A 22,474-nucleotide genomic window follows, 5' to 3' on the forward strand; every position below is an offset into this window, starting at 1 on the left:
TATGGCGCCATCACCACCACAGCAGGGTCATCGGCCCCGCGTGGGGATCCTCACACGGGGGCGCCGGGTCCCGTCGTGATGGCAGCGGATGGCAAGCGATGGCATGTGGGGGTATGGCGTAAAGGATGTAAAGTGGGGGTCCAGTCAGAGCTGCCCCAACCCCACCAATATATTGCTTCTTGGGAGCAGGGGGCACCTTGGGTGAAACACCCGCATATCCATGCGAATGTCATCGCACACACATAAGCCCTAACGCAGATGGACAGAGGTCTATGGGCACCCACCAGCACACGGGCACAAAGCCGGGGTACCCCCTTGACCTCGCAGTGTTTGAGGGCCAGGTGGCCATCATGCGCCACAGCGAGCCCTGGAGCAGCTCAGAGCAAGCCAGCTGAGTTGGGGGGAGGCAGCCAGAGTGTATCAGACCCGCACGGGGGTGTAGGAGTGCAGCCCAGGCTGGGAAAGTTGTTTGGGGGCTCCTGGGATGTGGGAGGTTTGGGCCGGATGGGCAAAGGAGGAGTGAGGTGCCATTGTGAGCTCTGGGAGCAGGAGTTGGGGGCAAGGCTGGAGGCCAGCGTAGGGTGAGAGGGAAGGGAAGAGCAGTAGGTCCTGTGGAGCAAAAGCCAGACGCTGCCAAGCTTCACAGGCACCAGGATGCCTCGTTAGACAGGAGCTGCTTTGGCACAGTCATCTCAAAGTCAAGAACTGCAGTCAGGCTAAGAGTGGAGGAGATAAGTGTGATGGGGAGAAGCTTAAGAGCCTCCATACCAGGCCAGCCCATGGGCGCATCTAGGCCAGGACCTCCAGATACACAGTGTAAGCACAGGCTGTTGGCACCAAAAGGCCCGAGCTGCAGCCCTGCCAGCACTGCAGTGCAGAAAGCCGTCGTTGCTTCAAGTCGTACCAAGATGGTGGGTTCACAATGCTCTGAATCTTGCCGCCAGTCAGCGCCTGCGCCAAGTTGATGGGCCATGGAGACCAGGGAATAGGTCCTGTTTTATGCAAGCCTTTGGGAACCAGCGCAGTTTCCCTCTCTCACTGCCAGGCCAGTTTTATCACAGAACTTTGTCTCCATTCCGAGAAGTTAAAATTTAATTGAGTTTTTCGTAGTAATGACATTTCCTTACACATGCTCCATTGAACCTCGGTAGTTTCACAGCTTACGTAACAGCGAACAGATGGGAAGGTAGGTAATAAAGTACGCAACGCTGCCGAATCCAGCCGAGGGCTTGCCCTCCTACCCTGGGTGGGTTCACAGCAGCCAAGAGGCAATTTGCTGGAGCCCAACACTGCTCACGACTTTGTTGCGAGTGGCAGGCCTGAGCAAGGCAGGCTCTGACAGAGAAGGCTCCTGGAAGGATGGATCTGAATCAGATCCCAGGAAAGGCAGCTCTCAGTGTGGCTGGTGGGAGTGGAGTTTGGGGTGAAGCTGCCTGGCAGGTGGGTGCAGGGTCAGGGGGGACAGTGGCCACACCAGCTCTCCCCCTGTTGCTGGCTGAGGCAGCAGGAGGGAATTTGAAGAAATCCCAAACGTAGACACAGCCCTTGGGATGAAATCGGAATGTGTGTACGGACACTTCAGCTACCTTTATTTTAATCACTTAGGGCTTAAAATAAGAACTCTTTAATTAGAAACATTCCCTTAATTGAATTGTAATCAAGCTTTTAGTGCTGTTAGCCTGGCTAACCATGTGATCTAATAACACCCACCTTCTTCTCTCTAAGCATTGCCTAGTTACACCTCTTCTCATGGAGTGATTTGTATTAGGGAGCCGGGGCCAGGGGCTGCTCGTTTTGGCTATGCGTGTAGCAGCCATACCATGTGGACCCTGTCTCCATCAGGACTGTCGGTGCTACAGTGGTACAACAGGTAACTCCTGCCCCAGCGTCTAAAAAAAGTAGGTGTTATATATAACACAAGCAGCAGGACCCCAGCTAGAGAGAAGCTGGGGTTGGGGTTGTGTTGGGTTGGGAAGGGAAGAAATTTGAGGGACAGGCAGGATCCATGCTCACAATCTGTGCTAGGTCATGTCCATTCCCAGTGTGCAGCAGTAGCCACAAGCATCTTTTTGTCTCTGTGCACCTCTCCAAAAATGAACATCCCCTCGGGTATAGCCCTGTATTAGGCACCAGAATACAACAAAGGTGCACTAAGACTTTGTTTAAACAACAGCACCTGAAAGACTGTCTAACCTCCCAGACGCAGCAGTGAGCCGCAGCCGCACTCATAACCCCATGCCAGGCTGAGATCCCAGGAGGCCTCACCTCATCCCTTCTCCCTGGTTTGCCTGGGAAGAATCTTTGGGTGTAGAGCATGGAAGGGAGTTGAGGCTCTAGTCAAACCCCTTAGCTCAGCAACTGGGGGACCTGCACCTGAGACACCTCATGTCTATCTCTCATGGGGTTCAGACATGGCCAAAGCTTCCCTGGATGATCCAGGGAGTGCTGCTGCTGAAGGCAGGCAAGCAGAAGATGGGCTACATGGGTTGACTATGCTTGCAGGCCCTTTGGCTGCTGTCCTGTTTGCATGGGAAGGTCCTCGGGCAGTCCCCAGTGCTCACACTGCAGTGCTGTAGAGGGAACCCGTGTCTTGAGCTGAGTCTGAGCTGAGTTTTGTGGGCTGGTGTATCCAAGGAGGCTATACTTCACTGGGTACCCAGCCAGCCTCACCACTGCCTGCCATGTCATTCCTCGGGTAGGAAAGGAAAAGAAGAGCTAGAGTTGCTCTGTTTATTCACAGTGTCACTGCTGGGTGGCCTTCCAGAGTCATTGCATATGATACTCATAGCACCTAGTAAAACTTGTGGGAAAGCTGAGCTTCAGTGACCTAGCAGACCTCAGAGAACTGCCAGGTCGCATTTGGCAGCTCTGCCTGAACCACAGTGAGCAGAATCCCGTTTCACCCACTATCTGGAGAGGGGCATGCTGCTTTGAAGACCAAAGCTGCTTCTTCACAGTGGGACTTACCTGTGCTAGGAAGGTGTGAGGAATCAGGGAAAGAGCAGAGAAAACTTCATCTCTGTGCTGAAGTTCTACTTCTGCAAGGCCAGTGAAAGCAAGAAAAGATGAGAGGTGAGAACAAACGCATTTCCACATGCAGTTCAAGAGCAGAGGTTCCCAAGGAGGCAGGTACCTGTGGCTTGACACATCCAACAGAGCAGAACAGAGTTGTTCAAAGCATTAACTCAGAGTTAATTCAGAACATGCAGCCCCCGCTCAAAAAAACAATGATTAATGTTCACAGGGTCTTTTTTACGGGGGACATACCCTCTACTTTATCTGTACTTCCCAAATAATAATAGATTTGCCTTTTCAATACTCATACCAAGCAAGAGAGTAGCGTTTTAGAGAAGACCCAGCATTCCTGGAGGGAAGGTCAGATGCAGCCTTCAAGGTGGGGATGCTGATCAGAGCGCTTTGCCAGAGCGCTCTGCATTTTAAAGCCTTTTCTACAGTCAAGTGCAAGCCCCCATTCACATGCAACAGGGAGCAATAAATACTCCTGCAAATGAGACATCAGGATCCCAGGATAGGACAAGGCTAAAAACAAAGCAAAATGCCAAAATAAATAAAACATAGCTAATAGCTACCTCTGAAAAGGTTGCTGTGAGTGACTCGCTCAGCATCAGGTAGGAAATCCGCAGCAGGGGCAGGGATCCAGGCCAACACACAACTGTCTCAGCAATGAGTCACTCCTTTTTCTTCACACTTTTGGGGGGGGAAAAAAAGAGATGAGAGATGATGCTGAGTCCCTGTGAAGAGCCTTCTTCGTGACACACCCCAGACTCATCCAGAGCACCATGTAACCTGTGTGCTGCAGGTGTCCTGTGGAAAATAAATCTGCGACCACATAATTAAAGACTCAACAGTAATTCATATGCATGAGGACACTGAAGGGCAGTTGTACAGCCAGCCTTGGTGCTGCCATTTCTCAGTGATGAAAAATGTGTATTCTGATATAACAGACAACAGCAATGGCTTCTTGTCCTCAGTGAGGAGCAGAGCTGGCGAGAGGTGAGATGCACCATTGGGTGGCATTTGGGGTAACAGCACAGGAGCAGTAAAGCTTGGGAGGAAGACTTGAGAGAAGACTCTTGTTCAGGCACGGGAGAAATCTGTGGTTCCAGAAACACAGGAGGCTGATATGGCTGTCCTCCCTGCTCCCCTTGTCCCCTCCAAGCTTTCCCACTTTTGGCTTCACTTCTTCAGGCTTACCACGAAGCCCTGGGCTCCAGGCTCAGCCATTGCCCCCTCCCAGGTCCAGCTCACCTTCCCTTCCCTGTCTCTTCCCCACCACACTCCCAGGCCCAGTCTCCTGCCCAGACAGTACCAGTCTGGCTCAGCTGTGTGTCCTTGGCCAGTCAGTCCCAGCCTTCCCACCACATGCTGTCCCCCTCCACACAAGCTTCTCCGTGTCACCAGTCCAAGCCGTCCTGGGCAGTCAGTCGGTAGCAGGTCCCCTCCATCCCCAGTCCCCATCTGTCACCGGAATCCCCCACTCCCCAGGCAAACAGTTTGAGTGCTTCCTGCCTCTCTCCCATCCCCCCCTGTCCACCCCACTGCCAATCACCCCTCCTCTGCTCTTCCCATTCCCCATCTCACTGCCCCAGCCAACCCTGCTTTCTGCTCCCAGTTCCCCCACTCAGCCAGCCTAAGTCACTCCAGCAGCTCCCAGGCAATAGCCCCTTGCCCAACCAGCCCCAGCATATCCCTGCAGGTCCCAGTATCATCTGACTCCCAGTCTCATTTGCTTTTCCCCAGATTTTTGGTCCCTTCCCTTTGAGTTTCATCCCTTCTCTATTCAAATCAGGGCCTTTCCTCCACTGGGCTTCCCAGAAGCCAAAAGAGAGGTGGCTGGGAGCACAGGGCAGAGGGAAGCATCAAGAGATTCAGCCCAGTGCCTGATGCAGAGCAGCAGGATGTGGCCCTAGAAGGGAAAACCCTTCCTGTTTCCTTCAGCCCTGCTTCTCTGGGAAAGCCCATATGCCGTCACACCAGCCTCAGAAGCCAAGGGAGGGTTGGGCAGGTTAGCAGAAGATGAAGTCTTTGTAGCTGTGAAGCTGTGACAAGTCTTCCTCCAGCGTTTAACAAAACCATGTAATTTGTCCACACTAGTAGGGGAGAGCAGCGGTCTTTCATGGACAAACAGCCTCCGTGACACAAACACTGACGTCCTGCCCAAGGCCAAGCCCTTGCTTGAAAGCCCAGAAGATCTGCAGCTTTCATCCCCTGGGCCATATATATACTTCCTCCAGCCCAGGAAAGCTAGTGGTGGGCCAACATTTTCAAAAAGAACTAAATTAATGTGCCCAATTCAAGCTGAGGCAACCACTTTCTATGGAAAATTTCTGCTTCCATGGTGAAATTTTGACAAAGTTAGAGGCAAGTGAAAACAGGGTCTTAAAAGGGGAAGTGTCGGCAACCTTAATAATAGGAGCTGCTGCTGGCCACACCTGTAATTAAAGGCCTTTATTGCTTTTTTCCATATACCTTGCCTTTTTTATCCTTGTGGTATTCCCAGCTTCTGTCAGTTTGCAACTGACTCTATTACACCCACGCTGGCTTGCTTTGGTAATAAAAAAAAAAAAAAAAAAAAAAGCCTAGTGGGAAAAAAACCAAACAAGCAGGAATATTCGGGTGCACCCTCAGAGCTGTGTCAGGCCAGGGCATATGTAGCAGAGGACCACAGGACCGGGCCAAGGTTCCTTGAGAGGAGCTGGACTCAGGGCTGAATCAGCAGGATCTTGCTTGAAGACATGTAAGCTCGTCCTTTTCGCCTGCACGCTGAGTGCTCCCCAGGCGCCAAGGCATCTGAGTGCCTGGGGGTGGTGGAAGAACCTGGGCAAGATGCAGGGATGCAGGGGAGGCACCAGCTCTGCCTTGCCAAGTCTTGTGGATTCTTCCTTACATCGAAAGCAGCACATCTCCCTCTAAGAAACTCCAACCCTCATATTTTTTGGAGAAAATGAGCTGAACTCATCCCTCTCTCTGTCTAGGCTTTTGCCACATGGCCATGTCCTGTGGCAGAGCCATCAGCTGGGGCAGCCCCGTCCCATCTCCCTGAAGGAGTGGGATCAGGCTTCTGTGCTCCCCTCTCCCTTTCTGCATGGCACTGGGGATGCCTTTTGGCAGCAGTGTGAGCTTCTCAAAGCCTCTAATGAGAGGATGTGCAGCCCAAGGAGAAGAGAAACAACCCTGGGGCTCGGAGACCCAGCCCTATCTCTGTCTCTCTTAGGAACAGCGGAAGCAAAGCAACGGAGAATTGAGAAGCCACATTCGCCCCTGTAGGAAGATTTGCAGGTCAGACCAAGTGAAGTATCGGACTGGTCAGGCAGGAGGCAATTCAGCTGTGAAATGACTTGTGTTTGAGAGGCTGGTTAGAGGAGAGGCTAGATACAGAAGTACAGATCAGAGGAGGTCCCCCATGACTGGAGAAAGACAAATACTGCATTCTCCTCCAAAAAAGGCCAATAGGTTGATCCTGGGAACTACAGGCTGGTCAGACTCATTTGGGCCCTGGAGTAGGTCCTCTTGTAACACATTTCTGGGCACATGGAGAAGAAAGTGACTGGCAACTGTTGGTGTGGATTTACCAAGGGTAAATCATGCCTGAACAACCTGATCATCTTCTTCAATAAAATGACTGGATTTGTGGGTGAGGGGAGAGTAGTGGAAGTCATTTATCTCAAATTCAGCCAGGCTTTCAACACTGTCTCCCACAATGTTCTGATATCCAAGTAAAGGTACTGTGGTCTCAACAGGTAGACAAACAGATGGGTAAAAACTGGTTGGCTGGTCAGGCTCAGGGAGTAGTTGTTAATGGGTTGTACTCTACCTAGAGGCCGGTACCAAGTAGGGTGCCTCAGGGGGCTGTCTTGGGACCTGTCCTGTTTAACATGGTTATTGATGACCGGGAGGAAGTGATGGGTTGCACTTCCACCAAGCTTGCAGTTGACACCTAGTTGGAGGGGGAACAAGTCAACATGCCCAAGGGCAGGGCTGCCATCAGAGGGACATAAGCAGGCTGGAGGGATGGGCCTGTAGGAACATTGTGAGTTCAACAAGGACAAATGCACAACCCTGCACCTGGGAAGGAAGAGGCCCTGGCCACAGTATGGGCTGGGGACCTGCCAGATGGAGAACAGCTCTGTGGGAAAGGATCTGGGAGTCTTGGTAAAATACAGAGCCAAGCTCTTCACAGTGGTGCACAGTGGGAGGATGAGAGACAATGAGAAGAAGTTGAAAGAAGAGAGGTTTAGCTTGAACACAAGGAAGATCTTTCTGTCCCCAAAGACAGTCAAACGTGGGGAAAAGTTGAAGACAGTCAAACGTGGGGAAAAGTTGTCTAGAGAGGCTGTTCAGTCTCTGTCCTTCGAGGTTTGTAAGACTTAAAGCTCTGAGCAACCTCGTTTGACCTCTTCGCTGACCTGTCTTTGAGCAGGGAGCTGGGCTAGAGCTGTCCTGAGGTCTCTTTCAACCTGAATTATCCTACGACCCTATGATGTGCAGTGCCCCATTTGTGTATGGCATGTGGTTGGCATGTGTCCATGGCATGGTATGTGTCCATGGCAAGGGTGAGCTGCAAGCCTGTGTCCCGTATGAAGGGTGTAGCTGAAGGGGAACAAGGTATCACACACACACACACGATGGGTGATGGGTGAGGAGCATAGCATGGCAGGGGAGCAGCTGGGGCAATAGATCTGGGCACCTGTGGCAAGTGTGCCTGTTTTGCACACACCGGTGAGCTCGCTGAGCGTCACACGCGTGCAAAGCACACTGGCAAGGAGCTTGCAAAGTAAGCATGTGGTGGGAGTGTGCATGCGTGTGCCAGGGGAGCGGACATGTGGCCATCGTAGCGAATGCGTGTGCAGCGTGGGGGGGAGGGAGAGCGGCGTTTGTGTGGGCTTGTTATTCACAGTGGCGCAAACCGGTGGTAGCTAAAAAGCCTCCCATGTACAAGCATCTCCCATGCGGACTCGGGGGGTGGGGGGATGGGTCATCGCGCAGGCGGTTATGAAACCAGCCTGCCCAGTCAGGATAATTCACGTACTGCTGTGGGAGGGACAGGAGAGATAAACAACGCACGGGGAGACAGGAGGGCAGGGAGAATGGCTTAAAATGCTGCTTCCCAGCATGCCCTGGTGGATTAGTTCAGCATCTCAGCCCAGCTCCTCTTTAATTCTTATGCAAGGGGTTTCTCTGGAAGGGACAGCTTGTCCTCGCCAGCTGAACACCAGGCACAGGGCACCAATTAACAAAAGGCCATCTCACCACCCGTCCCACGCAGTGAAGGGTGAGAGGCAGCTGGGGACTCGTTCCCTGCAGAGGACTGAGGTTGTGGATTTTTGTTTCTGCCTCGCATCATGCTGTTGCTCATCAGGGTTGGCAGGACATGCTCGTCTGAGCCTGCCATGGCCTCCTATTCACTTTTGGGTGTGATTTGAAAGTGCTGATTTGTACCTGCAAAGCCCCATGTAGGCTATTTTGGGGGAAGCACTGTGGTCCAGTGGCTCCCAGTTCCTACCTCTGGATGTCTGGACACCAGGGGTGTCCAAATTGGGAATATGCACTGCACTTGGTCCATCAGAGCTGCTGTTTGGAGTCATAGGCAGTGGTACAAAAGTGATGGGCATTGTGTACATACCTAGGGAAGTGCAACATCCCGGCCATGGCTTCGCTGCAGCTGCAGCTGCAGGATGGGCAGAGAGCTATTCTAGGAACTACTCCCAGTTCGTTTATCACTTGCAGTGTCCCCAGCTGTGCATGAAGCTCACTGCTTCATGATCTTGGGCAAGTCACTTTGCCTTGCTGTCAGTTACTTCTGTCCCCCTTTGTTTTCTTCCTGGCTGAGAACAGAAGCTGCCCCTTCTCTGGTGACTGCAGCAGCAAGCACCATGGGGCCATGGAAGACTCAAGGGCTCTGGAGGCTTCTCCATGGGACAAATCATCAAATAATTACAAGGTCTCAGAAAATCACACGTTTTTCACAAATTTCTCTTGCATTTTAACAGCTGACAATGCATTTTGAGCTCATAAGACCATCTGACTGCTGCAGGAGAGCTGTGTCTCAAACAGAGCAGCAGGGAGCTTGCAGCTTCATCCAGGCAGTACAACTCTACCAACACACCTTGTACCTCCTCTGCAGTAATCACTGCCAGCTGCTCTCACCCCAACCTCCCTTCTCCACTGACCTCAGCCTGCTCTGTCCCATCGGCACCTACCAGCTTGATGAGTACTGCTGGCTCCTTGGGAACTACAGGGCTCCCAATTACTTAACCCTGGCGCCCCCAGTGCAGCCAGTCACCCTGTGTCTGCAGTTCTGCACTCCAGAGCTGTTTTTCATCTCAGCTCTTCCCCACTTCCCCCACAGCCCTGTGCAATGCTGGATGGGTCACATAAGTTTCTCAATTCAAGGCAGCCTGGTTGCTAGTGAGCACAACATGTGTCCTGGAGAGCCAAAGGCACATGGTGTAACCCAGCAGCCTGGAGCTGAATGATGGCTCTGCTTTGCTAACATTTAATCAGCTCCTTCTGTTGTGCTACAGTGTTGTGCTCCAAGTGTTGTGCTACAGGTCTGCATTGCCTGTCATGTGCTCATGCTCACTCTCCATTATTTTATCCCTGAGAGAAGTGCATGCAGTCTGCAGGTCATGTTATATATATCTACAAAGTCTTTTCTGGAGTTCCTGTGTCAGCTCATCCTCCTCTGTTCGATACCCCAGGAGTGGTGTGCATGCCTGTGTCGGGTCCCTGATCAACACGCATCTGTTGCTGGGTGACCATCTAATCACCTGCCAGGAGAAATTTCAAGCTCCTTTTTCTCTCAGTCTCACAGCTTCTGTAACAAGGCTTTGTATCGTACAGGCCTTCAGCTGACTCTTTCAGTGACTGTAGCACTGGGACATTCAAACAACTCTATCAATGCATTACAGCCTGGGACCCAAATATTACCAGGTCCCAGGTTTCAAGACGTGCTATTTCAAATATGGGGCCAGCACCAAAATAATCCTGCTAATTTCAGAGACCAGAAAAATTTCTAAAGCTCAAATATCCAGTGTCTCACAGACTATTTCAGGATGGTGTTTGTGTTCATCCTGAATTTCTTCGCAGGCATCAGGGCAGTGAAATCACATCTTTCCACTTTTCCTCTTTCCACGCTGACCTGACTTTGATAGCGAGTTGCGTGGGGTCTGGGTGCCCAGGCTGCCCAGAGAGCAGAGGCATTGCCCCCACTAAATGCTTCCTTCTGGAGGGGATGTGCTCAAAGGTAAGCAATACACTGATGGCCCACTAACTGCTCTGCTTGTGTGGCTTTCCCTGGGAACTGGAAGAAGCCCAGGTGCCAAGGCTCTGTACAGTTTGCAAGCCAGGCTGTCATCATCTAATGTTTCAAGAGGGTATGGAAAGGTTGGTTGCTAGAAGAGCTCTCAGGGCATCGCAAACCCCTCTGCCTGAGAGCCCTCACGCTGGCAAGGACACGCCACATTCAAGGACACATTTCTCTGCTTCCATGCAGTTTCACTGCCCCCCTCCTGCTGGGGGAGAGTGCTGGCTGGCTGCCTGTGGCAGGGGACAGGCAGCAGCACCCTGCTACAGACATAAGTTATGCGTGCACTATCAAGGGACTGAATATCAGGAAAAAGGGAGAAATCTCATACATCAAGCACATGCAACCAGGCAGGGCTGTGAGACACCTGAAGGACAAGCAGTCAGCAAGGTGGCAACCAGGACCTGACTCTGAACCAAGGTCGTCTCTGCCTAATTTCCTAGGGCTGACACGGCTTTGCAGGCTTCTTCCCAAGAAGAAATCAAAGTGGTAACACATATCTGAACTGTTTTCGGAGTCAGTGGCCTCTCTGCAAAAGCCGTGGCCTGACTGTCAGGCGGGCTGACCTTTATTGCAGGTTATGGGCACAGCATTGGTGGTCGGTGCTGGTCCTCTCAGAGCCTGCCTTCCCTCAGGGCCAGACGTTTCCACTCCCGACCCCCAGCTCTGACCCACGGCACTGCCCGGGGAGCCAGCCCCAGCCCATCCCCGCGGTGTCACGCAAATGTTGGGGCTGGCGGCAGCCCTGGGCCAGCCCGGGGGGCCGGGACCTGCGGGGACGCCGGGACCTGCGGGGATGTCAGCCTTGCTTTCATCTCTAGATGGTGCTCTCAGGCCGGGCAACGGCCGGGCTCCTCCAGTTTGTGCCACGCCACTCAGCCTCCTCGCGCTGCGTCCTGCCGGCGAGGACGCAGCGGGGCTGGGGAGGGCAGGACCCCCACCCTGCTGGCCATGGCAGGAGGAGAAGCTTGTGTAACCCCTCCAAGAAGTGGCTACCGTCTCAGGTCCTCGTGGTGTGACATCCCCCGGCCGGGGGATACCGTGCCATGGGTGGCTGCGTTGACAGACTGCCCCCCCTGCCTCCCCATCTCTCTGCTGACCCCCTTTACCCCAGCCACCCCATGCTTTCAGCATCCCAGCAGGCTGCCTTCCCTCCTCTCCCCCTCCCGCGCAGCCAGCAATACGCTGTCCCAGCTTGGCGGATTTAGCACAGGGCCGGCGCCTGCGGGGTTTTCCAATAGTGGTGCTCCATTAGGGCCCAGCTCTGCCCTTACCACGGGCAACGGCAGAAGTCCCGTTGACTTCGTGGGGGCAAGTGCAAGCGCTTAATGGCCTGGGGAGGTAAGGCGCTTTTTTCTGGGGTTTTTTTGGGTTTGGGGTTTTTTTTTTTTTTTTATGGTAACATTTAAAACCATGGCCACTTCATATTGCCTGTCCAAAAGCTGGCAGAGACCTCAGCCCCTCCTGCAAAGGCAAAGAAGGGCTGCTACAGCTCCAAGAGAGCAGAGGAGGCATTTTGCCATGCAGAGGTCACAAGCCTGAGGGCAGCTGCTGGGGCAGCACCATGTGCCCTGCTCTGCTCCTGGGCAAAACCTAGATGAAGCCGAGCTAGTTGAAAAGGAAGGCGTTTTTTCAGCAGCACGGACATTTTCAATACCATTTCCTGATCACGGAAATCCAAACCCATTTTTCTCCCCATTTGAGATTATTGTTGTGTTTCTTTAAAATATTTTTAGTTGCAGTGTGTATCAAAATATTTTGCTGAGTAAGTTTTGGGTGAGTTGAAAGGTGCCAATGACAGTTTCTTTTCAAAAGGGTTGTCCAAAAGTGTTACCAAAAATAAAACATGAAACAAGTTTCTCAAATGTCATTTAAAACAACAACAACATCCATCCGAAAGCTGGCAAGGGTGACAGCAGCCTAGTTAGTTGTCATGGGGTGGAGGATCTGAACCAGTGCCTGGATCTTATTCATAGGGAAAAAGTCCTTCCTCTCCCCATTATCTTTCTGGTATTTGAATAGCTTTCAATAATAAGCCAAGGAAATCATTCAGAAGTAAGACAGGAAAGAAATATAGGTTGTGGACAGATAAACAAAGAAGTGGTGTCTTCCTCCTGAAAAGCAAGCTTCCAGCCCATCGTGATTAGGGGCAGGTCTTGGGGAAGCAGTCCTTCTGTCAGATCCTGGAGGAGGGAGAGAGCCCAGGGACATGGTGCCCTGGTGTGCAACAGAGGTAGCTTCTCTGGAGAGCACAGGACAAGGAAGTGTCACCTACCTGAAAGGTGATGCTTCCACATATCACATCCAAAAGCCAAAATATCAAGTGTGTTTATGGTTGTGAATGACTTGGAGAGATGATTTGCAAACTCCTTAAAAACGTCCAGTCTTCTTTATAGCAAACAACCTTCTAAGGTGGATTGTCCTGGTAGCCTTTCACGGGCTGCATAAAGGAGTCCCCAGCATACAGTCAGAGAGGCGCTTGTTGAGATAGATGCCGCTGTTGCATGGCGTTTGTGTGTACGTTGCTGGCTGTTCGTGGGATGAAGTTGTGGTATAGGATGGGTTATGCCCCCATGTGTGGCATACGCATGTAGGCACATGCAGTATGTACTTGGGCACAAGTACTCTGTGATGCAAGCCTGCAGGTACAGAAGTACCTGTGCAGAAGGATGTATGTACCGCTGTGTATCAACAAAGCCTGTGGGCATATGTGCAGCTTGCAGAGGCAGGACTTTTTCCTGGGAGGAGTGACTGCACCAAGCTGTTGGATGGGCTATGTGTGCCCAGGGAATGTGCCATTTTGGCAACAGAAGCACAGCTGCAGGAGGAACGCTTGTTGGGCAAAGGTTTACCATCACCTCTGTTGTCCTGCACTCTGGCTGTTCCTCTCCTTCCCTCTGCCCTCTCCCCTCTGTCCCCTTTCTCTCCCTTGGGTCCTCCTCAGCTCTCTATCCTGTCTAATGATGTGACAGCATTGACAGGTTTCTCTGAATTTTATTGTGAACTGCAGGGGTTTAGCTGGGTTTTCCTCAATGCCTCAGTTTCTTCTCCACTTTGATGCCAAACATGATATGAAAAGGGCCAGCAGGTTCAAACGCGTGGAGGGAGCCCAGATAGCAGCATGTCCACATGATGCTTGTTCCCTTGCCTTATTGCAACCTTTTCCCATTTTTCCCCCCGAAGAGCCCTGCCAGCTGAAGCGTGAGGTGGCAGTGCTGGCCTGTGTGCTGCCTCAACCACTCCAGCTGTGCATGCCGATGGCCCCGGTGCACCTCACCTGCCCCATCCTTACCTGGCTTTCCTGGGCACTTGCTCCTTGGAGATGAGTGTCCAAAGAGCTAACAGGCCCACCAAGTGCTGCCATCCACCTCCAGAGGACCTTGGCGGGAGGTTGCCAGCCATGTGGGTTCCCCTCTCCTGGAGGCCACCACCCCAGTCTGTGTCCTGGATGCCTGTGTCCTTGTACACAGAGTGCTTCTCACTTGGTCCATTAGTTTGTTTCCATTGCCATGGCCAGTGGCAGGCACCCAGCTCTGAAAGCTGTATTAAAAGCCAGGTCAATACCAGCCCCTGCTTATTCATTCTCTCTGGGGAAAATAAATAAATAATGAAAGGAGGGAGTGACTTCATTGACTAGCAATGGGGAGGAGAGGTGGGAGAGGGACACACGTGGAAAAATGAGGCTGCTTATCAAGTCACACAGGGGAAAAACCAGAAGGCACCAGGATCCACAAGCGCCAGTCCCCTCTCTGTGCCCAACGGGAGGAGAGGGAGGCATCAGGAGTGATGCCTTTCCTTTCCCCTCCATCCTGATGCTCTGCTCTTCGGTTGTCACCTGTCTGCTCTTTCATCCTCCTGCCAGATACTCTGCCCTTCTTGGCAAGGCTTCCCAAAGGTGTCAGATCACTGCTTGGGTGCAGAGCAAACACGTGCAAGGCAGCTGTCCCCCCACAGAACCTATGTGCCAGGATGAGAAATGGCCACGTCTGGGTCTAGTCCTGTCTTACTAGTCTGTCCCTGCTCTTTCTCAAATGCACTCCCATATTACCTCACTTTCTCTTCTTTTTCCCTTCCTCCTCCTCCGCCTGCCTGCTGTGCCTGCTTCTTCCTCTCACTCCTGCTATTTCCTTCCTTCCCCTTCTGCTTCTTCCCCCCTTCCTCTTGCTTCTTGAACCAATTCCAAATTGATATAGAGATGCTGTTTTTCTGCTTTGTAAATCAGGGGTTGGGTGGGACATAATTTCTTCAGCCATTCCCCGCATAGCACAACTGTTGGGTGCCCAGAGCAGCTTTCTGAGCTACCTGTTTGTCTTTCTGTCCTCATATCATCTACAGTTTTGACAGAGTGATTCTGCTGCTCCTAAAGAAAAGGATTACCAGGTTTTTGCGTCTTTTGTGAAATGACAGCAAAGTGATATTACAGGTCTAGCTCTGGTTGACGCCCTCCCTCATTTTCCCTAGTTCTTACTTGCTTCTAGCAAAAAAAGAGAGTTTGTTTTTTTTATATTTTTTTTCAGTCTTACATCTAGAACAATGTTTTGCACATCTCTGCCTCTTCATCAAGCATATCTATAACCCTCCCCTGAGAAAAACTCTCATTATCTCCAAAGCAAGTAGGATTGTTTGACCCATCCTACTGGCAATTTTAATGCAATTCCTTCCCTCCCTCCCTCCATTTTGTATGATCTTCTCCGTGAGCAAACTCTCTGAGCCTCTTATTGTAGGTCTTTACCAGAGAGGCCCAGAACAAGGGAGCCCTCATGGTCAAGCTTCCAGGCACCAATGCCATACAAACAGCAAACACCAGCACTAATAACTCTCATCAGTCTCTATACCAGGCTGCAGCCTTGGGGTCTCTCCTTTGCTTCCAAACCTCCCCCTGGGATATTAGACTTTATTAAAAATAAATAGTTACAAATTCAGTTTTACAGCTGATGGCAGCAGGGAGAAGAACGGAGGAGGTGAAAGGAGTAAGTTGAGGGTCTGCTGTCCAGTCAGGTCACTTGTCTGTCACCCTGGCTGCGCTGTGCCAGGGAGCAGTCTGAGTGTGCAGCACAGGGCCCTGCCTCCTCTGCCAGGCATCTCAGGAGAGGAGCAGGATGTGTTTTTCAAGAGGACTGGGAGAACTGGGTCTGAGTCCGTGGAGCCGAGCTGCTTCTGGAGGTGCCAGATGCCAAACTCCAAGGAGAGTGCAGAGTAGGCTACGTAGAGTGTCCTTGTCTCCTAGCTTGGCATTTTCAGTGGAAGAATATGGATTTCAGTTCTCGTTCTGTTTTATATACAAAGAAAGAGTCATGTGCAACAAGCAATAAACATGCAAGTAAACCCCTCCCTTGAGATCCTTCCCCACTCCCTCCAGGAGTCCTAAATTCTCCCATTCATCCTCATCTGGTCAGTGCTTAGGTATCGCTCCTCTCCTAGTGATGGTTATGACTCTTGACAGCCACGGGGCCTACCCATGTCAAGAAGGGACAGAAAGTCTGCTGTTGCCTCAGCAGCAGAATCAGTTGCTGTGGGGCCCGGTCTGTCCGTTGAGGGCAGGGACCCCGTCACCTCTCCAGAGATGAGAAATCAGGCATACTGCTCTCCTGTCTCTGGCCGGAAAAGGGGTCCTAGAACAAGCTGCACACATGGGAAGAGTAGTGTATCCTCACTTCTCTTCCAGGCAGTATGACTTCACAGGAAAGGGACTATATCAGAGCAGCTCCAGGCCTTGATGTACTCAGGGGCTGAGAGACAGTCACAGGAGGCATTTTTTGGTGGGCAAGGGACTTATCCAGCTACATACGGGTGTAGAACGGAGGAGGAGATGGTGGACGATGAGTGTGGAAAGGGGAGGCTGGAAGAGTTAGATGGCTGACTCCCTGCGGTATGAGATTGTATCTAGGGGCAGAGTTGCCTGGAGCCGCTCCAGGTCCAGGTGGCTTCCAAAATCCATCATCTGGATGACGCCTCCCTCCTCCTTGGTGTTGCCCCCTAACACCACACCCACTTCGTCATCGTCTTCATCTTCATCTTGACTGACAAGAGCCAGCTCATTCTCATAGCAGAAGGCACTGGGAGGTGGGGGAGAAGGTAGGATAGTCATCTTGCTTTCTTGCAGCTCCCGGGCTGAACAGCAAGGCGTGCCAGCTACCTCGTAGGTCTTGTGAAAGCGTGAATAATCCACTTTGTAGTGGTTCTTCTCCTCAAACACAACTGGTTCAAAACGATGACCCCAAAGGATTTCACTAGCGAGGTAAGAGCTTCGTGCCTGTGTGGTCATGGCTGTGGCTTCCACCATCCCCTCCAGGATAACAACAATCTCAAAGTTCTCCGTCTCCAGCTCCTCCTTGCCAATCCCATAGAGTGGGCTCTCCTCGTCAATCTCATGAACGATAATAATGGGTGAGACCAAAAATATACGATCAAGGCCCACATCATAGCCCACATTTAGGTCCCGCTGGTCCAGGGGGAGATATTCCCCTTCCTCTGTCATGTAGGGCTTGATGAGCTGGGCTCGGACGTGGGCCTCCACAATGTGGCTCCTCCTCAGGTTGCCCACCCGCCACATGAGGCACAGTTTGCCATCCCGCACGGAGATGACCGCATGGTGACTGAAAAGGAGGGTCTGGGCCCGCTTCTTGGGCCTTGCCATCTTGGCCATGATAGTGCCAATCATGAAGGAGTCAATAACACAGCCCACGATGGACTGGACTACAACTGCCATGATAGCCAGCGGGCACTCCTCAGTCACGCAGCGGAAACCGTACCCAATGGTTGTCTGTGTCTCCACTGAGAAAAGAAAAGCCCCTAGGAAGCTGTTCACATGCATGATGCAGGGCTTGAGGAGAGAGGGACCACCTCCCACCACCTGTGCATTGAGGTCACCATGAAAGAAAGCGATGCACCAGAAGAGGAAGCCAAAGAAAAGCCAAGAGACCAGGAAGGCGGCGGAGAAGATCATCAGCATGTACCGCCAGCGCGTGTCCACACAAGTGGTGAAGATGTCAGCCATGTAGCGCTGAGACTTGTTGCTCAGGTTGGCAAAGTAGACGTTGCACTGGCCGTTCTTCTTCACAAAACGGTTGCGGTGCTTCCTCCGGGGGGCATGGCCCTTCCCATTCCGGCTGTGCCCATTCATGCTGCCCAGCGCAGAGACCTTGTGTCCATCCTCTTCAGTCGAGACAATGCTGTACCTGGAAGAGAAGAAACAGACATTTCCAGCAGAAATACATGAAGAATGACAGCAACCACTGAGACAGTGAGGGCGGGAGACATGTGGGTGGCTCACAGGGCTACGGTACTGCAGTGTTGAATATCACAACAGCACTTTTTCCTGGTTATTTGGCCACCCTGACCAAATTGGTGGAGCTCAGCTGCAATATTTGCCAAGTCTTACTGCCAGGAGGTTGTATCTAGCAAAGTCCTGATAGGGCAGCAAAGCAGGAGAAGCTTGTAGCACTGTGCTACCTTCCAGCCTTTGTAGTGAGGAGGGATCCAAGGCTTCCAAACCTGATGGCAGATGGGACAGCTGGGAATCCTGGGAGCAAACACCCACCGTCTGGCCACATTTTGGCCCTGACATTACATAAGGCCGGGAGTTTCTATTTTCTCCTCCGCTCTCCTCACTGATTTCATGGTGTGTTGGTGACAATGTTTATACACTTCCTGCGCTCAGGACAATTCTGTTGCCACAGCAACGTGTGTGGCTCCAAGCATCCCGCATCTGAAGCCAAAGGTGTAATTTGGAGATCAACAGCCAAAGCACTGGCAGTTTCCCTGGCAGAAGCTCCATGTACACTTTCTGGGAGACATTTGCCCCTCCAGCTCTCCTCCCTCATAGGCAGCACTGCTGCTGCCGCTCATGTGCTGCTGGGACAGTTGTAGACACTCCTTAAAGATGAGATGGCAGAAGATGCTCTGACCACTGAGGAAATCAAGCCAGTGCACAAACTCACCAAGACCACTCTGCCCACATGATCACTGAGCTGCAGCCTCCCAGGACCCCTCAGGCTGGCACTGTCTCCCTCCCACCCCATAGTGTTGACATGTCAGCTGGAGCCCTCCAGCATGAGCTTCATGACTCCCATCCTCATCTCACAGTGAGGGAAGCACTGGTAGCTGCAGTTGTGATTCCTGGGGACATGGGGCTTCTGCAGCGCTGCCGGAATCTGTAATTTCTGGTCCAGCACCATGCAGCACTGTACTTCTCCTCCATAGTACTCCTCCAAGCACTGCCCCCACGTATGGCATGTTTTGGATGGAGAAGGAGAGAGAAGCCGTACCTTGGAGCAGGAAAGCCCCTGGCAGGTAATTTGAGAAGAACATACCGAAAGGCAGGCTGAAGGTAGGGCCTGAGGGACCAGATGAGAAAGACCAGGCCACCCAGAGCAGCAGCAGTCCTTTAGAGGAGGGTTACTCACCGGTTCACTCGGACACTGCCCATGGCTCGCTGTATCATCAGGTGTCAAGGGGCTGCAGGGGCTGGGAGGGCGTGGGATCTCATGCAGCAGCACTCACATGGGACCAGGCAGCTCCAGGTTTCACCTCTGGTGAGCTGGGACCCACGCTGCCATTGCAATCGCTCTTGGGCACGCACCTTGCAGAGAATGATGAAGCAAAACCCAGTCAGAGCTTCCCCTGACAACACCCGTCCCAGTCCCAGAGTCAGGGCGCAGGGCTCCCAGCCTTTTGCCCAGAACAGGTCTGGAGGTATCCACAGGGCTGGGAGAGGCGCAGGGCCAGCCAGCCACCAGTCTGGGAGAGGTGCAGGGCCAGCCGGTCACCAGTCTCCAGATCAAGGGCACAATGGTTGAGCAGCTTGCAGGGCCCTTGCCCTGAGCCATTATATTAATATCATAGCTTACACTAGGACGAGAGCTCAGCTAGGCTAAATACCTCGCACACAAGGACTGACAATAACGGACATGCACAGCAGCCCTCAGGGATCCTTGTCAGCCCAGCCTGACCCAGAGGGGATTTATTTCCAGGGGGTGCATAACATCATCCCCCCTGTTTCAAAGAGAAGAAAAGCGATAGGTAGAGCTGAAAAGGAGAACTGATGGAAAGGAAGGGTTTAAGGGTAGCTGAGGAGAAGCCGGTTAGAGCAAACAGACCTTGCGACATGCCCTGTGTACAGCATCCAAGGAGTGGCTCAATGGCAGAGCGCTGGGGAGGATGTCCAGCAGAAGTTACGTCCCGACCCGGTCCTCCCCGAACTGAGGAATGGGGAAACCAAAGACTCGAGAGCCGACCTATCCCACCTGCCCGTAGCTGCTGGGAAGTGAAATGCAGTGAGAGGGTGATGACTCACAGATTAGGAAGGGCTTTGTACACCCATGCTAATCCTGCACTGTAACCTTTGGATTACAGCAGCCAGTGTGGAGTGCAGGATGCAGACAGAGCCAGCTAGTTCGCTTCCTCCCAGCCTCACCGATGAGCAACCAGTGGTTGCCATATCTGGAACAAATCTAAGGATTTCTGAGTCAAATCCAATGTTTAGAGCTGCTTGCTAGTGGTCATGCACAGACAGGAGAGAGGAACAGCAAGTGATGTTGTCTGGAACGGAAAAGCTGGTGAGAACCATCCTTGTCTCATCATCAGTGGCACAGAACAGGGCTTCATGTGGCTAAGGGTGACCACCAGCTATCCCCAGTTAGGAGCACAGAATAGAAAGCGGCAAGTAAGGAGCTCCAGACATCACCTCTAATGTAAAAGCACTGCCGTTGTCATGTCTGGGATGAAGATTAACCAGCAGTCTCTCCTCCAGAGACCAAGGTTACTGAGGCAGTTTAAGCTCTGTGGCAATACAAACATGGTTGTTCAGACCAAGGATATTATGGGACCAGGAGAAGACAGCAACCTTGTAGTCACTATATAGAGGTAAAAGTGAACAGCTGTTCAGAAATTCCCATCAGAAAAAAACACTTTGGCACTGAACTGTGCCAGCACTCACCCCCTCACTGGCCTATAACATCCAAGTCTTTAAGGAGGGTCGGTTTGTCCAGATACAGGAAATTTTGTTGTGCAGCTGGTAAACCTACAGCAGAAACTGGGGTCGGTAACCTAAATTCATCAGTAATGGTGAGGGATGACCAGGTGATGAAGAAAGGTTACTTCATGCCACAGATGGTACTGCTAGGATAAAGCTAAGATGTATCTTCAGTTATTACATGGTGAGCTTGGACTGCAGGGTCCCACAAGTATTTAGGAGGCGACAAAAAGGCAGACAATTTAGGTATACCCCTCCATGTCACCTCCAGCCAGGAGAGGAAGGGCATCCTCTCCAACTGGCACCTTCCTTAGCCAGGCCAGATAAGCCAAGCTCATCCCTAGCCAGCGCTGACACTGATACTGGAGGAAAGGTACTACTGCAGTTCACACATATGGATACTTCACAACTTCCTGAAGGTTTCTGGCCACCAACACCACCCTTTCCCCAGCTGCAGGAACAGGTGAGCAATTTCTAGAGACTTTGTATTTCTGGCACAAGCAGTGGCCATCTCCAAAAAAAAGAGGAAGGAGGACCTAAGGAGCTTCTGCTCACTGAAACCATGTGCAGCAGCACCCAGATCTCTGCTCCTCACCTTCCCCACCTCACCAAGAAGGGGCAAAGGAAGCAGATGAAATGCAAGGACTTTGCTCACCTCCGGTTCTGGCTGGTACAGCTACAGGAAGGGATGAGCACACTGTTTAAGAGCACTGCATCCTGTGCTGCTGTGCTTCCTCCTGGCTCCCACACAGGAGCTCAGATCAGCCAGAGCTGTGCCACAACCTCTTGGGCAGAGGCCATCACAGCTGGACCCTGCAGCTCAGATCCTGGGAAATGTTCACTGCTGGCTCCACAGTTGCAGAAGAGAGCATCAGCAGCTAAAACTACATCACTACCTGCAATTTGTACTTAATCACGAGAAAAGTATTTCCATTAAGAATAAAGGCTACAAATCTAAACACACATCTTTGAGCATGTGAGAGCAAATGGTTTTAGTATAGGCTGTAGTGGGAGACCCATGGTCTCAGTCCATACACTCATCCATAAGACCCACACAGAACAGAGTTCATTGCTCTTTTTCTGCTTCAGCTTCGGAAATTTTGCCGGTAGATTTAAGGACCTCTGTAACAAGATGCAGTGACATCGCTCCAGAGATGAGCTGTCTGATGGACAGGTTTGTGTCCATTATTATCTTGTGGAGATTCTGCAAAGCAAAGTCTATGTTATGCTTCACCGCGCCCAGGTCGGTTGTTTGGCCCGCTCTCAGGTTTTCGTTCTCCATCTTGTAGCTCTCCAGCTTTCCCTGGAGAATAAAGATCTCCTGCTTCAGCTTCTCCACATTGTGTTCTGCCTCCAGAGCCTGCTGGGTCATTAGCTGGAGACTCCACTCAAATCGCTGGATAAAGGACTGTAACTCTTGGTCTTTCCTCTCCTCTTTGGCCTGGCTGGCCTTCGGCTGCCTCTCCAGCCTCCACACTGTGCATGCCTGGCTCTCCAAGGAGCTCTGCATGCTCCTGGCTACCCTCCTGAGCATGGTGTTCTCCTCCTTGAGCACATCGTTGGTCCCCTGCAGCGATGGGAACACTCTGTCCCTGATGGCCTCATCATGCAGCATGTGGGGCTCTGTTTCCCTGGTGCAGTCTGGGTACCCCAGATAAGGGTCACTGGCATGGGTCCATGGGGTAAGGCATCCATCCCCAAATGCTTGCCCACGCTACACTGGAAAGGGTCATAGGAGCACACAGTGCTGTACTGGCAGTTTGGAGAACATGTGACCTTTGATGCACAGGAAGGTCATAGGTCCAGCTGTGGTCCTCATCTTCGGACAAGCTGCCAGGCACTTTTATGTTTTTGTAAAATGGGTCCTGAAACTCCTGAGTTTCCTCCTCAAGTTCCAGTGCATGCTTGGCCAACCTCTTGGCATATATTCTATTTTTCACTCCTTCATCTTTTACCACGTAAGAGTGCCTGGGATTTAGGGAAAATGGGATGGGTTCTCCCAGATCCTCCACCTGACTGTCACCCAAGCTGTCACAGCTTGTGCACTGGGGTGGAGGGCGTGTGGAGTGGCAGGGGTAGTTGAGTTTGTCATCGTTGTCATCATCATTTTCCAAGCCCTGAGGTTCTGGGCAGACCGTCTCCATTTTCCCAGAGATGCCAAGCAGCCATGACAT

General features: G+C 52.0%; 2 protein-coding genes across 2 annotated transcripts; both read right to left on the reverse strand.

Moving 5' to 3' along the window:
* Positions 1–15,745: 15,745 nt before the first annotated feature.
* On the reverse strand, positions 15,746–19,509 carry KCNJ4 (potassium inwardly rectifying channel subfamily J member 4). The gene is made up of 3 exons (XM_074825377.1): positions 19,426–19,509; positions 18,733–18,908; positions 15,746–17,505 (listed from the first exon to the last, which is right to left on the reverse strand). The coding sequence occupies exons 2-3, from the start codon at positions 18,768–18,770 to the stop codon at positions 16,176–16,178; spliced, it is 1,368 nt and encodes a 455-aa protein (XP_074681478.1). The 5' UTR covers positions 18,771–18,908; positions 19,426–19,509; the 3' UTR covers positions 15,746–16,175.
* Positions 19,510–21,366: 1,857 nt separating this feature from the next.
* Positions 21,367–22,474, reverse strand: LOC141924047 (endosome-associated-trafficking regulator 1-like). The gene is given in 3 exon segments (XM_074825874.1): positions 21,367–21,986; positions 21,989–22,039; positions 22,042–22,474. Coding segments are annotated over 3 exon segments (1,104 nt in total).

Source organism: Strix aluco, chromosome 5, assembly GCF_031877795.1.
Source record: "Strix aluco isolate bStrAlu1 chromosome 5, bStrAlu1.hap1, whole genome shotgun sequence".
In the NCBI taxonomy this organism is placed as follows: Eukaryota; Metazoa; Chordata; class Aves; order Strigiformes; family Strigidae; genus Strix; species Strix aluco.

Bases quoted from the DNA above. Each gene is read 5' to 3' on its own strand.
- KCNJ4 (XM_074825377.1), bottom strand. From the start codon at position 18,770: ATGATACAGCGAGCCATGGGCAGTGTCCGAGTGAACCG. The intron at 17,506-18,732 runs GTGAGTAACCCT...CTTCTCTTCCAG, and splicing joins GGCAGTGTCCGAGTGAACCG to GTACAGCATTGTCTCGACTG.